At 58.8% G+C, this 16,361-nt stretch overlaps 1 protein-coding gene across 2 annotated transcripts in view; it reads right to left on the bottom strand.

Moving 5' to 3' along the window:
* PIEZO1 (piezo type mechanosensitive ion channel component 1) overlaps window positions 1–16,361 on the bottom strand; it is a 59,554-nt gene that overhangs the window by 27,816 nt on the left and 15,377 nt on the right. For both annotated transcript variants that reach the window (XM_059667064.1, XM_059667066.1), the window contains exon 2: window positions 1,610–1,705. In XM_059667064.1, coding sequence (XP_059523047.1) covers window positions 1,610–1,705 — 96 coding nt within the window. The remainder of the gene's footprint in view (window positions 1–1,609; window positions 1,706–16,361) is intronic.

Here is a 16,361-nt window from a genome sequence, read left to right as displayed (position 1 = left end):
AAGGCCCATAGATGGCCTGACAGAGGCCAGGAGGGAGGTCTCCCAGCGCCTAACCCTCCCCAATCCGGACTGCTCCTGCCTCGGCCCTGGCGGGAACATGCGCTCCCTCCGCTGCAGATCCCAGGAGTGTGTTTCCTGTCACATAAGGGCATGAAATATTTACTGAAATATTTACAGGACAAGCAGCTTTGAGCTGAGGGCTTGGGAACAAACAGAATTGGCTCCACAGAGAAAAGAGAATGGCATGGGTGGCAGACTCTGCCCAGCAGACCCTCCCCTAGGGAGGGGAGGGAAGAGAAGGGAAGGGGAGGGGAGGGAAGAGAAGGGAAGGGGAGGGGAGGGAAGAGAAGGGAAAGGGAGGGGAGGGGGGCCAGCTGGCCTGAGCTGGGAGTCTGGGGCAGACTGCTGAGTCAGCCTGGGAGGGGTCTGGCTTTGTCCCCAGCAGCTCCCAGCCTGTGCCTGTGCTGGGCCCCTCCCCTTCCCGCACCTGAACTAACCCTGTGTTCTAAGACCCACCAGAGCCCTCTGCAAACACCCCAGCAAGGAGGCAGCCTGATGGGGCGGTTAGAGGCAGTGTGACAGGCCAGGGAGGGGGACCTGTCCCCTCTGGGAGGCAGAATGCTTCCTCTTGGGACATCCTAGCACAGTGCCTGGACCCCGTGGGAGAGTTTCCTTACACAGTGAAGGGGAATCCGATTGCCAGGCAACTGACTGTAAAACAGGCTAATCGTGGGCCCAGGGCAATCACAGGGCCTAACCCTGGGAGAGGGGCAGGAGGGTCGGAGTCAGGGTGATGGAGTGACAACCGAGCAGCCATTGCCGCCTGGAGGATGGAGAGAGGAGGGGAGGGACAAGAAGCAGGAGGCCCGCACTCACCCCTCCCCTCTGACACGGGTGCTGAGATGGGACAACAGCCTGTCTGCTCCCAGCCCCTCTTGGCTGGGTCCCTGCTATGGGCCGCACTGTCCCACCCCTCCAGTGGGCACAGCTCCCTGATGGGTTTTCCCACATCTGTCTGTGTGGCGGGCACAGAAGACTGAGACAGTGCCCACCCTCCAGAGCTCAGGACTTGAGCTACCCACCAGCTGTGCCGTGATGCCCGGGCTAGGAGGTGTTCAGAGGGGCACTGAGGCCCTGGAGTGCTGGGTGGACACGGATGGAGCCTGCCTATGACTGGGGGCAGGCAGAGCCAATGTGCTTGCTGGACTTTAGGGCCGGAGCCTCGCTGGGTGAGGGGATGCCTGGATGGTGCTGGGACAGGGTAGGGGATGGGAGAACGAGCGGCGGGAAGACTGGCCAGCCCACAGCCTGGACCTGAGCTCAGGGTCAGGGGACTCCACCCAGTGGTCCTCCATTACCTTCAGCAAGCCCCAGTAACACACGGTCAGAAAAGAGATTCTGAAGTTAGCAGGGGCCGATGATGAAAATGAGACCTGGGACCACTCAGGCGTTACCCACAGCTGTGAAACCACAGTTCTTTGCTGCCCAGGGTTTCTGAGGAGGACCCAACACCTCCCTCCCACGGGGTGCCTGGGCTGGGCGCACATGGACAGAGAGCTCTGAGCCCCGAGCCTCCCCCTCCAGGCAGGAGCCACTGCCTGGCCCTTACCTCGGATGCTGTGCCGTGAGGGGCCCGGGAACCAGGGCAGTAGCAGCAGGAACAGCAGGTAGACCAGCGAGAGCGCGTTGGAGCGGAGCAGGCAGGCTGCAGAGGGAGACATATGGTTAGCAGGGCTGCCCGCAGGGGAACGGCCAGCCCCATGCCCTCACACTGTCCCCCTGACAAAGCCTCCTGAACATCATCCCCCAAACTTCACCCCCCAGAACACTGCCTTCCAGAACACTGCCCCCCAACCATGCTTGTCATTCCTGTGAGGCCGCTCACGCCCTGCATGCACCGGCCACCCTGTTCATCACGATGTCACCTGTCCCTTGGGACTCATGTGCTGTCACACTGTCCCAGACCACATGCCACCTGTTCCTTAGTGCACGTCCACTGCTGCACTGTGTCCCCAGACAACACGGGACGCTGCCCGTCACTCGGTGCATGCACGCTGCCGCTCGGCCCTTCTAGAAGTCTGCTCGCCACCGTTACATGTTGGGGATTGTCCCTGCGGAAACCTGTGGTTCTCATCGTGTCTGTGTGTCTCAGGCACACACCACAAAGCCCTATCCATCCTCCTGTGGGCAGGCACAGGTGGTGACTGATCTCCTAGTTTGCTTTTTCTCCTTTAAAAATTTTTATACTTTTTTAAAAAATATGTATTTTATTGATTTTTCACAGAGAGGAAGGGAGAGAAATAGAGAGTTAGAAACATCGATGAGAGAGAAACATGGATCAGCTGCCTCCTGCACACCCCCCACTGGGGATGTGCCCGCAACCCAGGTACATGCCCTTGACCGGAATCGAACCTGGGACCCTTGAGTCCGCAGGCCGACGCTCTATCCACTGGGCAACACCAGCCAGGGCAAAAATTTTTATACTTTTAATGAACATACAGCATATTTGGCTTTTGGGGTCCAGCTCCCTGAGCTTTCACTTGTGCAAAGCCATGTGGACTCGCCCCAGTCTCTGGACTAGTCTCTGTGGCTGTGCCTTCCACAGCACATGGCACGTCACATGCGTGAACTGCCCAGCACGGAGCGCTTGGTCTGGCTCCCACCCGTCTCTGTGTCATTAGCTCACTCCTGCCTTTCCTCTTATTAATCCAACATGCCTCTCCGCCCTGTGGGCACTTTCCTGAGTCTCACCCTGTTGGACACTCTTAATAAAGTGCAGCAGGGTGGCTGGGCGACCTCCCTGCCCCCAGGAATTGCGGGTGATCAAGACTCTCACCCCCAAGCTCTCGGCCCCTGTGGGCAGCTCGGGCTCTTCAGGCCTGTCCGGCATCTGTACGATGGCGTCGTCAGGAGGGTTAAACTGAATCACAGATGTGAGGGGCCAAGGGCAGGGCTGAGATGCACGGCTTAGTTCCCTCCTACCTACCCCCTGACTAAGCCCCTTCTATCGCCCAGCAACACGGAAACCCAGAACCACATGGTCAGCGCTATGGTCACAAGCTCCGGGTGACCCGCCTCCCTTTCTGGACACTGCAGCATGCTCCCAGGCCCTGGGGAGCTGTCCCCAAAGTTAAGATGCCTCCTCCTTCCATTACACACACTAGCTATAGTGATCAGCTCAGCTCTAAATCTAAAGTTTTTCAATTTTCATTTTTAAAAAATCAATCTGATCTGGCCCAAGAGGCAGAAGGGAAATGCACTTATGGAAAAGGCTTCTAAGGTCCCTGTGTGTTTTCCAGAGCTGCACTCTTCAGGCCCCGGAGCACTGCCTCTTTCCCCACCCCAGTGCCAGCCCCAGGCCTGTCCCCGAGAGCTGGCACCCCACCCTTCTGTACCTGCCTGGCGAGAGCCTCTCCAGCCAGGTGATATCCATCCATCCAGCCGTTCACCCAGTCTTTCATCCACCCACCCACCTTTCTGTCAGAGTAACTCTCTCCTGAGAACCTATTCTGCAGGTCCCTGCCCTCGGGCACTCATGTTCTGATCTGCCAGGGACGCCAGACACTGAGCAAGAATACACACACCAAGGATGGCATCAAAAGCCCATGACAGGGGATCTGATGTGAAGTAGGCACCAGGGAAGCTTCTGGAGGCAGGGGGACATCTCTGAGGAGGAGGGACAGGTCCTCACTGACACAAATCTGCAGGCTCCGGGCTCTGTAAGAGAGCCCGAGGCTGGGCAGGGGGAATGCAGTTAGTGTTTAACGGGTGCAGAGTTCCAGTTTAGGCTGACGACAAAGTCCTGTGGATGGATGGTGGTGGTGGTGGTGCACTACTGAGAGCATACTTAAATATGTGTGTGTGTGTGTGTGTGTGTGTATCTATAATGATAAAAGCATAATATGCTAATTAGATCAGACGGCCAAACGACCTTCTGGATGACATTCCAGACAACCTTCCAGACTAAGCCAGGGCTGCGAGGCCTGAGCTCCTTGCATGAATTTCGTGCATCGGGCCTCTAGCATGCATATATATATACAGTAACTGATTTTAGAGAGGAAGGTAGATGGAGAGAGAGATAGAAACATCAATGATGAGAGGAAATCACTGATTGGCTGCCTCCTGCATGCTCCCCATGGGGATTGAGCCCACAACCCGGGCATGTGCCTTTGACAGGAATCGAACCCGGGACCCTTCTTTCCACAGGCCGACACTCTATCCATTGAGCAAAACCGGCTAGGGCCTGAGAGCTTACTTAATGCCACTGAACGTACATTTGAAAATGGTTAAGATCGTAAGTTTTATGTTATGTGTATTTTACCAAAATAAACAAATAGCCCCTGAAATCCTTGAAGGATTTCAGAAACCAGAGCCTGGAGGGCAGGGGCTGGCCCGAGCCCGACTGCTGCTGTCAGTGGAGCCGCGACCAGGCCTCCCCATCCTCTCCCCCCGTCTCAGGCTGAACAGGAAGAAAAGAATCTCTGAGAAGCTGTTTGCCAAAATTGGGAAATGAGAGACAAGAATCTGAGGGAGCAGGGCCAGAGGGGAGTATGTAGGAAGCACTTTGGAACAGACTGCACGTCAGCCCCATGCAGGGTGCATGGGCTGCTGTCTCCACCCTGGGAGGGCTCCACATGGGCCTAGCATTGGGCCTGCCCTGGGGTGGGTAACAATGCCCCCCAGAGTCATTCATTCTTCCACTCATTCATTCATTCACCACACAGCTGACCTGCCCCTTGGAAGACACTGCCAAAGCTCCAGGGGCACATCAGACAGTTAGGCAGAGGGAGGCAATGCGTGCCTGAGGTGAGCGTCTCCACCCACACAGATGAGGAAACTGGGCCTCCAGCCCTCCTAGAGGCCCCGGGATGTCTCGGAGCGCAGCCTGCCCAAGCCCAGCTCCCCCAGAAACAGGCTGTGAGATGGGCCGGCCCTGGCTGGTCTTCCTGACTCCATCTTCTGCCATAAGCCTAGCCAGGAAGCCGGCACTGGGCAGGTGGGTGGCGCCCAGACAGCCCCAGACACTGGCCTACTGGACAAGAGCTGAAGAAGCTGGGCACTGGCTCCCAGCCCCAGCAGAGTAGGCTGGGGGGCGGGGAGGGGGGGAAGGACAGTGGCTAAGAGTAGGGGCTGACTTATGAACCATCCTGTCACCCTCCCCCAGTCATAGGGACTGGGACAGGGAGAGAGGCCAGCAAAGCAAGCGTGACCTCAGGCCAGCATGGGAGCAGAGACAAACTGGCCTCAATAGCAGAACCTTGCCAACTCTCACACTCCCTATTGTTCAGATGAAGAAACAGGGTCTCGGAGGAAGGGCCTCCCTGGTGGGCGGTGCAGCCAGGCTTTAGGTCCCGAATTCTAGCTCCACATGAAGGGCTTGCAGGTCACACTGTGTCTGTCCATTGAGGTTGCTGTTCTAAGAGCCATGAACATGGCTTCAATGTGATTGTGTGCTGAGGAGGCCAGGACATCAGAGTAGGCTGCCTGGAGGAGGTGGCATTGCTTTTGACCTTGAAGTCAGGCTAAGACTAAGGGGAGGCTGGAGGAGGTTTCCGTCAGCCCCAGACTCTAACAGAGAAAGAAGAACTCAGCTGGGGAGGAGGTGGGGACCAGTGACATCAGATAAGGGGGACAGGGCCTGCCCTGCCCAGACAGCTCCTACCTCCCCTTCAGGAGCTGCCAGTGGCCAGGATGGTGACCTCATGGGGAAAATATGCCTTTTCCTGAGCCAGGAACAATAGGATAGAAATGGGAGGAGAGAGAAAGCCATGCTGGGCAGGAAAGGACTCCCTTACCCCCACCAGCACAAGCTTAACCCCTCCCAAACCCTCACCCAGCACGGCAGATCCTCTCCTGTAGATGAGGAAACTGGGGCCTGCAGAAGGGGCCGATGGTCCCCTGGTCTCAGCTGATACCACGTCGGGATGGGAAGGTGGGGTGGGCTAGTGAAAGTCACAAATATCCGGGACCACTCAGCCAGGACATGCCATTCGGAGGGCTGGACACCATGGCCACGGCCTGAAGGGAGAAGGGGGCCTGCCAAGGGGATGTCTGACATCCGAGACCCCCAGGTCACATGCTCCAGGGACAGTCCCCAGAGTCTGGCCTATGCCTCAGGGGAGGGCTGCCTGCTCCGAACCTCGGTTTCCTATCTGTAAAGTGGGGACAACCACGCAGCATAGGGGGCGATGGTGGCGATGGGCAGGCACCTCACACGTGGCTGCTCAGTGTCTTAGCAGCGATGCTGACATTTTAGCAATATTTGCAGGATGGCTTCAGGAAACAGACCGGCAGCCTGACCACGCCGCCACACTGCCTGCACCCACAGGCGGGGCAGTGGCTCTACCGTAGGAGAGATGCTGGAGCTGCGGATGTCCCAGGGAGAGGCGGTGGGCCGGGACCGGGGTTGGGGGTGCGAACACACCATGGCCATCACCGTCAGTATCCCCATGCACCTGAGGAGCACTATTGCTACCTCTACTTTGAGGAAACTAAAGGAGTCCCAGGGAGGGGCTGACACTCCCCTGGAAATGGCATGGACCTAGGTGCCCCAAGTACAGAAGGCACCAGGATAAGGGTCGTCCCCAGGCCAGGGTGCAGGGGCTGCCAAACTGGCCCACAGGCAGGTAGGGAGGGTTGGTCCAGCACTAGCAGGTCTAAGGCAGTAGCTGGTGAGCAGGGACCCAGCCAGCAGGCCCGATGCAGGAAACCAGGACCAGGGCACAACTGCCCACCCGCCCACTCGGCTAGGGGACCAGGCCCTCCCAGAGGCAGCCAGGGCTGAGCACATGGAGGAAAGGGAGTCAAGGAGGGCAGAGGGAGGAGTGCAAGGGCTGCTGCCTGTCACGAGGCCACTTCCTCCTTTTCCCACTGCGCTCCCGCTGGGGTGAGGCCCAAAGGCCTGGGCTGGCCTTCTGGGTCAAATCGAGAAGGGCTGATGGCCAAGGGCTAAGTAGTCTGGAGGAAAGTCTGTAAGGAGGTGGCTCAGTGGCACACAGCCCGTGCCAGGAACCAGGAAACATCACTGCCTTCCTCTGGGCCTCAGTTTCCCCATCTGTGAAATGGGGCTAGAGCCTGCGATCTGGCGGTCCCACCTGGCTCTGCGGGAGATGGGGACTCTCTGTGCCGCAGTTCCCGCAGCTGTTAAGGGGGAGGGATCATAGCTCTCGCCCCTCGGGCTGTAGCTGACAGTGCCTGGTAGGTAGCAGGGGAGAACTAACTGGACCCAGCTCTAAGACACCGCCGGCCGCCCAAGCCACAGCCACCCCTCTGCGCACACTACGATGCTTCCCGTGTAAGACTAAAATGAAAACAAACAGCATTTGTGTATGCAGACATATAAAAAGGCCCAGAAAGATCAACACCAAACTGACGTCAGTGTTCACCTGTGCAGAGGGACCCTTGACCCTGTTTGTGAGGTTTCCATTTTTACAAGAACATGCTCATGCGTTAGTGTGGCCATCACCAAGTGGACGGGGGTGGGGGGAGGGATGCGGGGGGGGGGGTGCGGGGGGGAGGAGACTGGAGCAAACATACCACCAAAGGGGGTTGGGTCACACAGCCCTGGCGCTCCTTTCAGAGAAGGGGCCAGGGGCTGGGAAGGACTTGAGTCACCCGTGTCTGCACAGGGTCATGGCAACAGCGGGTGGGACCTGAGCGTTCCTGACCAGGCAGGCACCTTGCAGGCCTGCCTTCTGCCACCCGCTGGGCGAGGCTCCTCGGAGGCGAAGCAGGGCCCAGGGCTGGGAGGCCTCGAGTCCCCAGGTGACAGCTGTCAGGCCAGGGCAGCTGCTGGGGACCGGGGTCCTGGTACCAGCCCCTCCCCCAGCCTGCTGCATCTCCTGAGTGCTCCCTCTGATCTGGCTTGAAGGACAAACCCATAGGCACTTCCCTGCTAGCTTCTGCCAGCAGGCAGACGGGGCAGGGAGAGGAAGGAGAGGGTAGACAGATGTGGCAGAGGGGGCACTGGGCAGTGCCTGGCTGTCCCCTGTCCTCCACTGGAGCTACCCAGGCAGCTGGGCCTTATATTCCCACAGTGGCGGCCACAGTACCCAGGCGGTCACACTTGCCATGCCCCCGAGGCAGGGTGCAGAACCTAACCCAGACCCAGACCCAGACCTGACCCAGGGCATAGGCCAACCCCACCTTTCTGGAAGAGCAAAGCTGGCAAGGTTGGCCCGGGGCCCCAGGGCAGTCAAGCGTCCCTTACCCTTAGGGACAAGAACTGGTTGGGGTCAGCATAGGCAATGAGGCCTGGCATCTCAGAGCTCTGGGCATGCAGGGACCCTTGAAGGGCACACAGACTATGGAGGGTGGGAAGGGGAGCTGAGGGGACCCTGCCAGCACAGACCCTCCTCACCCACCCTGCCCACAGCCCAAGCAAAGCCTACCAGTCTCCCTGAAACACCTGGCACTTCAGCCATCGCCCTTCAAATCACCCTCCGTGACCCACTTTGCAACACTTCACCGCCCAAGCCCACATTTGTCCCCTTGGTAACTCCAGCGCTGGCCACACGCTGGATCCTTGGGGGCTGCACTCCCACAGCAGGATGGATAGTCACGGGGACATTCCCACCACCCTGCCCAGCCCAGCCCAGGACAAGGAGAGCGAGAGAGCCAGGGAAGTGTCTAGCGCACCCTCAGAGCGTAGCACAGGCATCACTTCAGTCACAAAGCTCTAAACACTCAGATGCTCACAGAAATCCCTTTTGTTTCACAGGAGAGAAGACTTTCATTTCATGGCAGAAAAGGGGTCTTTCTAAAGTCAACAGAGGAGAAGGACCAAGGAGCCGACACTGGGGGGAGGGGCAGGGCAGAGGAAGGGGGGAGGGGCCTTGGCAGCCAAGGGACATTGTGTTACCTACTTGGAGCCGGGCCACGAGGCCTGGGCGCCACAGCTCGGGTTTAACTAGCACGGTGTCCGGGTTAATGAGCACAGTGTCGGGGACACTTGGTTTTATGGCTCACCTGACCCAGGCAGGACAGGGTGAGGATGGCCGGGTGCCCTCCCTGCACCAGCTCTGTGAAGCCATGCTGAGCGCCCAGGACCTGGGGGGCCACAGAGGAACCCCAAAAGAGGAATGAGGCAGCCACAGGTGCCCATCACAGTCCTCAGTTCGATCCCGCAGGTATGGAGAGCATGCCTTTCCCAGCCACACTCAGCCCAGGCTGTCGGGAGGGGCAGGGCAGCTGCAGACAGGTGTCAGTGCAAGGGACAAAGAGGCAGCATGGGTGATAGGAGAGATGACCACCTGCCCAGGGGCCAAGTAGACATCATGAGGCCAACCCTTCGCAGCACAGGTGCCAAGAGGCCCAAAAAGGGGGGCGGGGGGCCTAAACCAAGTCTTGGGGGTCCTGACAGCTCACCAGCAACAACTCCGCAGGCATCACCTATGAGACTCCCACACAAGCCTGGGCCAATATTACTGTGTCCATTTCACAGATGAGCAGGCTGAGGCTGTGAGGAGAGGGCTCCCAGAGGTGCAGCAGGTGGAGCAAAGGGGATTTGAACACCTGAGCCCTCGTTCTCAACCAGTGCTGCCTTGCCTGAGGGAGCCCAGGCTGGGGTGACATGTGCTGATGTGAGCTGCTCCTTGGGGGCACAGGCAGCCTTCTAACTGTTTATAAGCCTCGCTAACTGTTTATAAGCCTCGCTAACTGTTTACAGGCCTCGCTAACTGTTTACAGGCCTCCCAACCCCAACGTGTCCACAGTAGAGGCGTCTCCCATCCCCCATGGCAGGCAGGCAGCACTCTGCTCAGGTGAACAAGGGGGGCACTCCATACTCCTCAAGGCTGCTCAGAGCCCTCCCCAGCACTGCCGGGAGCCCCCTTCCCTGCTGCGCAACCCAAGATCCTCTCCTAGGACCCGCCCGACCGCCGGTGGTGGTCCCAGTGATGACCACGACGCTGCCCATCGTTGGGAGAGCAGAAATGTGTTATGTGCTCCGTTCCCCTGAAGAGCAGGCACTGGCTGCCCTGCCTCAGCCGGATTCCAGGGCAGGGGTGGGGCCCACATTCCACAGGGAGGGATCTCCATGGAGAGGCCCCGCCTCCCAGGGCAGGAGACCAGGCTCTTATCTGCCCGGACATCTCTGCAGCTGACACAGGTAAACAGGCGGAGGGCAGGGTGCCCAGGAAGGGAGTAGTTTATGGACGTGGGGCCCTGATGTGTGGTGGGCCCGCCCCTGCCTGGGCCGTGGATTGGAACGGGGCGCAGCTGGGGCCTATACAGAAGGTCACTTTGATCGGTGACACAGTCAGCCTACATAATGAGGTCCCCAAGGTCAGTCACCAGCACAGGGGGCCCGCCTGCCACACGGGGGGGGGGGGGGGGGGGGTTGGGGGGGGGGGGAAGAGAAGCTGGTGCCCTCCACCGCTCCTTTCCAGGGCCTGAGCCTGATCCTCAGGTCACTGGCCTCCCAAATCTCTGCCACCAAGACTCCTCAGGGCCAGGCAGGACCCCTCCAGCCTCAAGAAAAGGGGCTCCCAGCTGAACTGTATCTCCAGACCCTGAAGGGTAGCTCTGTGCAGGCAAGGGGCTCCTCCTGCACCAGCTGCCAGAGTCCACAGGTGGCCCTGTCACAGAGGGTGCCTACGTGGGAGGGGTGCAGCCAGAACCAGGCGTGGTGACAGGACAGCTGTCCAGGGATGGGGCCAGGTGAGGCCTCAGGTTATGATTCAGGTCTGCCTGGGGTCCAGCGGGTGCTCTCCCCAATGAGGTCGCAGCCCCCGGGTGGGTGGGGCAGGTGGATGAAATGGCTCCTCTGTGCCAGAGACCAAACCCGGAAAGACCCAAGGCTAGCCTCGAGCAGAGCCGGCCATGAACAGAGCCGGCCTGAGCCGGCCTCCAGCAGAGATGGCTGCAGGCCCCAGCCCAGTGGCTGCTTCTCCTCCACACCCCTTCTCTCATCAGCATTTCCCAGCATTTCCGGCCCTGCCTTCCCCAGGCGACTGTGAGGACCTAATGCGATAGCCATGCATGTGCTCGTGGAGGGCTAGTTGGGGGGCTCTCTTGAGAGTGAGGGCACATATGAGGGGCGGGGGCGTGCTGGTTTCAGGAACGAGTTCACTGTAAAACTGAAGAGGGAGCAGCCACCACCCTGCTCTCTGGAATGTACAGAGGAGGCAGTCTGGACAGTCCCCTCACACTATCTGCCTGACCCCACAAGTCCAGAGGCCTCTGGACCACACTGATTAGCGCTAGGCTCTGAGTAAACAATGATGCTCCATGACCCAGAGCCACTCCCACACCCATCCCTACCCCCTAATTCCAGGTCAACTGATATGATTGGGTTCCTACAGAGGTGGCCCCCTCCCACAGTGTGGGGGTTCCTGCAGAGGTGGCCCCATTCCATAGCATGGGGCTTCCTACAGAGGCGGTGCCATCAACGCCACCTGAAATGATGGGCACGATGAGGCCACGCTGCCCAGAGGACTCCCCTGAACCAGGACACAGGCCTCTCACCCAACCCACACACCTCTCCTCAAGGCCACAGCCCGGGCCACCCAGATCCTGCCAGCCAGACAACCCACCCAGCACTGACCACCAGATGGGGCCTCTTCAGCCCTCAGCAACAACCCTACCCAGACCACTCAGGGCCCAGGGCAAGGGCAGCCACCTCGCTCCCCTCCGTAGAGGGCAGAGGATGAGAGAGGGCGACACAGAGCTCCTATCAGAGCACCACAGCCATTACAGTGAGCTGGCCCACATGGCAGGACGATGCAAGCTTCAAGTTGGGGTGAGGGTACACATCTGCCACAGGTGCCCAAATAACAAACACCAAGGACCAGCACTCCCTGTGTCAGGTGTGGTCATAAACCCGGTAACGCAGAGAGATGGGGCCTGAGCCAGGAAATCCACGGAACATCCAGTGCAAAGGCCCTAGAGAGGAAACGCGCGGGGAGCTGTCGGCAGACTCGGAGAAAGGCAGGGGACGGCCAATGAGGTGGGACGGGCTGTGACACATGGCACAGGCCATACATAATGTCTGGGTCTCCATCACTGGAGACTGGACCTCCCAAAGGCCCCATCAGTCAGTAGGCTGCGTTTTCCCAAGTTCTCTACTGTGACAAAACTTAGCACGACCGACTTCATAGAGCGATGGTCCTCCAGGTGGGGTTCCCACACCATTAGCACCATCTGGGATTTGGTGGCAGTGAAGAAGCTCAGGCTCACCGGACCTGTGGGGGGCGGGCCCTGCAATCTTTGTGGTGACACCCCTCCAAAGGAACACAGATGTGCCCCACAGACAGAGAGCTGGCCCTCTGGACGACGACTTCAGGAGCTGGCAGGACACGGGTGTGCAATTCTTCCAACTCAGAAGGAACAAGCAACGTGCTTCTCCATCACCATCTATTTGCCACATAGATTGCTCCATTGGCCTCTGCGCCTTCTTACAAGCCCTGCCTCTCCCCAGAGTGGAGACACGTCTTTAAGGACAGCCCGCAGCAGCAGGCCCAGAGGCAGCGGGGGCTTCCAGAGCTGCCGGGCTGCTCGACCCTCCCAGTGGCCACCTACCAATGAGGGATCCACCCCAGGCAGGACCGGTGCCCACATCTCCGCCTCAGCTCAGGACACGAGGTCGGGGTGCTGACTCAGAGCCCCGCCCTGTGGCTCAGCAGGCCCCCAGCACCCCAAGTCCTTTGGCCTGTCTGGTATGGCAGGGCCTGCTCTCTAAAGCCCTTACTAACACTGAGGGAGGAATGCCACCTGGCCACTTCTTGCTGGCAGATGGGGGCGGGGTCACTGGCTCCGAGAGCAGCCTGGCCAGGTAGGGGAGGAGGGACCACAGGCCCCTTCACAACCCTGACCTCCCCAGGGATGAGGGAGCTGGGTGGGGTGTCTCCATCTGGCTGTTAGGGAGGAGGGGCTATCATCATCTATGCATATTTGAGCAGGAGGCTCAGCCTGCCCGCCCTGTGCCATGGCTTCCCCAGAATGGACCAGATGACAGGTGACACCTAGGTGTCCTTGGAGAACCTGATATGCCATTTCCATTCCCGATGAGGGCGTGGGGTCAGGGAACTTGCCGGAAGGCCTGGAGGTGTGGCCAGAGATGTCACGGGCAAATCAGCTCAGAGTCTGTGTTTTTTTAGAGTAGCAGGCTGGGTACTTTTGTAACGGAGCAGCTTGGGTGTGGTGGTTCATTGTACATGTCAACTTGGGCGCCCAGTTTAGTCAAACACCAGTCTGTGTTTACTGTGAAGGTATGTTTTAGTTGGGACTCATGTTTAAATCGGTCAACTCTAAGTAAAGTAGGTGACAATCCATAAGGTGGGCAGGTCACAGACAATCAGATAAAAGCCTTAGAAGCAAAGACTGAGGCCCCCTGGGGAAAAGAATTCTCCAGGAGGCGGCCTTTGCAGAATTTGGACTCAAGATTGCAACATCAACTCTTGCCTGAATATCCAGCCTGCTGAGCTGCCCTGCAAATTTCAGACTTGCCAGCCCTGAGGTTGTGTGAGCCAATTCCTTAAAATAAATCTCCTGACTCGTGTGTGTAAATATATGTATAGACATAAATAAATGTGTGTGTGTGTGTGTGTGTGTGTCCCTTATTTAAGACGGCATAGCTATCTGTGTCCTCTTGGCTCAGTTTCTCTGGAGAACCCTGCTTATTCAGCTGATTCTGAGGTTCTGCATTGTGAACACCAGGCTGGCCCTCCTGTCTCTGAAGTCCAGGCCCAGGTGACAGCTGTGTGGCTTCGGGGATGGGGTGGACAGGGTGCCTGGGGCCCCACACGTTCCCTGGAAATTCAACAAGCTCATGAAGAGACCAAGGGAAAAATCAACACTGTCCGCTCATAACAACCAGCTGGCCCCACCCCCAGGAAACCAGCCCCTGGAACAGGGACCCAGCCCATGCCGCTCTGAGCACCCAAGGACATGACCAGCGAAGGCCTGGCAAGATGGCTGGTGGCCTCCCCAGGCTTGAACCCTGGACTCTGTCAGGCCAGAAATGGGCCTCAGTTTCCCTTTTGCAAGAAAGGTCGCTGACCAGCTCATATAACTTTCACTTTCCTTTTCTTCGTTTTCAAAATGTTGTTTAGATGCAGAAAATCACAGAAAGTAATAAACACTCAGTCCCATCCCTCCTGGCACCACCTGTCTGTCTCACGCAATTCTCCCCCAAATGGATATTTTGCCAAATGAAACTGTACTGATTATGCTGAAGTTCCCTTGCTCATCTCCCTACAGTTCCTCTCCCTCCTCGAGGAATCGCTCATGCATTTCGGGATGTCCTCCCAGGACGAGCCACTTCTGAGCGCTGCAATTCCATCCGGGGTCATGTCCAAGGGCCATTCCCTACCTGAGGCTATGGTCTCTCTGGGCCTCAATAAATGTACCTGTGACCTTCCTGAGCCAGGCCCTACGCCACCAAGGAGGTGCCAACCTCGCTGGTCTTGGCCACTCCCAATTCCTGGGAGACCAGAACGCAGAGGCCCCAGCCGGCTGCCTAACACAGTCCTGCCGAGGGGGACAGAGGTCTGGACGGCTCAGGATGAGAGCGGAAGGGGGTGGGGCAGGCCCTGCCCTTCTGCATAAGCAGGCCACGGGGCCTTTCCCCTCTTAAATCAAGTTTGAAACTTCCAGAGGCACGAAGCCTGGGCCTGCTGAGAAGTGGCTGAGGGGGAAGCTGGCTTTGCTGGAAACCACGCTCCCCTCCCCAATCTCTCCCATTTCCCCAAAAGTACAGTGCCATCAGCTCTCAGCTTAGGCAAGGCGCCGGTCCCACACTTACAGGAGCCCGAGGCGGAGGGAGGCCCCACTGCTGTCGGCTCACGAGGGCCTGTGCCTGGGGAGGGAAGGTCCCCACAGCTCACAAGCCTAGCCCACAGCCAGTGAGTGACAGGCCAGGCTGGACCAGCTCCCTCTGACCTGGGTCCTTAACGGTGGGGCCGTCCCTTCAAGGACTCAGAGCAAGGAGGGAGCCAGCTCCCATCACTGGCAGGACAAAACCCACCCTCCCCAACACAGCTCCCCACCCCCCACCAGCCTTCCCAATCATGCCCAAGACTTCCAGACAACTGGACTCTTTCCTAAAGAGGCCACACAGCTCACACATGCAGGCCCCTCCCCATGTGCACGGCCAGGCACGCCCACTACCCTGCCTAGCTCTCCCCACCTCCTTAATTCAATGGCCCCTCCAGATGAGGCTGGCAAACCCCTGAAGTTCTGTGTTGTCTTGGGGGTGTCCTTCTGGGGGGAGCGGCAGAGGTGCCTGCTCGCTCCCACAGGCCATCACCCAAGGTGCAGTCCAGTACCACAGGCTTCCAGACAGGGCCAGCACGATGTCCGTCCTCGGCAGTGACCATCTCCCTGCTGCCCCGCGGGCCCTGCAGCCCCTCCCCCCCACCATGCCCAGCCCGGAGACAAAACCACCATCGGCGTGCTGGCTCCTGATGATGGAATAAGTTCCCAGATGAGAGGAGAAGCTGATTAAGCAGCCACTTAAGAGCAGAGAGCGACGTTCCCTGAACCCTGGGAGAGGCAGCGGGCGGGGACAGGGCAGTCCTGGCTAAAGCTATACATTCAGTTCCTGGAAAAAGAGGAGTGAGAAAAAAGACCGACACAGCCATCTCACCCACCACATCCTGTTTTTATGGAAAACTAATCTAATTCCTAACAGCAGAGCAAGCAGCAGACATCCTCAAGGGTCCCAGGAGGCCATGATGAAGGGGACCCAAGAGGTGGGAGGGCTCCCTTGGTCCAGAGTGGCAGAGCCAGCTGCCCTCTCCTGCTAATCCCACCCAGGGCTCAGAGCTCCACCCCAGGGAGGTCAGCGATCGATGGTCCCTTCCCAGCATCCAGGGTCGAGCTGGCTCTCACCCACACACCCCAGTCTCAGCTGGACCCTGCGCCCGAGCAGCCTGCACCTCGGGGCTGCTGCCCACGACGGCACAGTCTTGAGGACCTGCTTCTGGACCTGGTGGCCCAGTGGCCACAGGACTCGGGCTTTGGAGTCAGAATAGCCTTGGCGGAAGGTACGGCCCACTGCTGTGAGCTGTATGACTCTGAGCCTCGGCTTCCTCGCCTGTCACACAGGGATGCTCGCCCTGCCCGCCTCCGATGCCCTGCAGGAGGCTGGGCACACTGGATGGTATCAGAGTTGATTCTCGTTGCCACAGTATCGGTGCTGTTTTCTTCATGAACATGAAGAGTGCTTTCTGTCCCCCACCTGGGGCTGGGCCTGTGCTCGATCCTGGCGGCCGAAGGCTAGGCTCAGAAACAGCCACCTGCCCAAAGCCACGGAGCCCTGGAACTGGAGCCAGGCCCCGCGCCCACCTGCTCACCACTGCACCATGACCACAGATACCCTTCCAGGCCCCTCCTGCGGGTCAGGGACAAGCCTTTGGGAA

Source organism: Myotis daubentonii, chromosome 15, assembly GCF_963259705.1.
Source record: "Myotis daubentonii chromosome 15, mMyoDau2.1, whole genome shotgun sequence".
In the NCBI taxonomy this organism is placed as follows: domain Eukaryota; kingdom Metazoa; phylum Chordata; class Mammalia; order Chiroptera; family Vespertilionidae; genus Myotis; species Myotis daubentonii.
The sequence above is the reverse complement of the archived record's forward strand: the minus strand, read 5'-3'. Positions and strand labels throughout refer to the sequence as shown.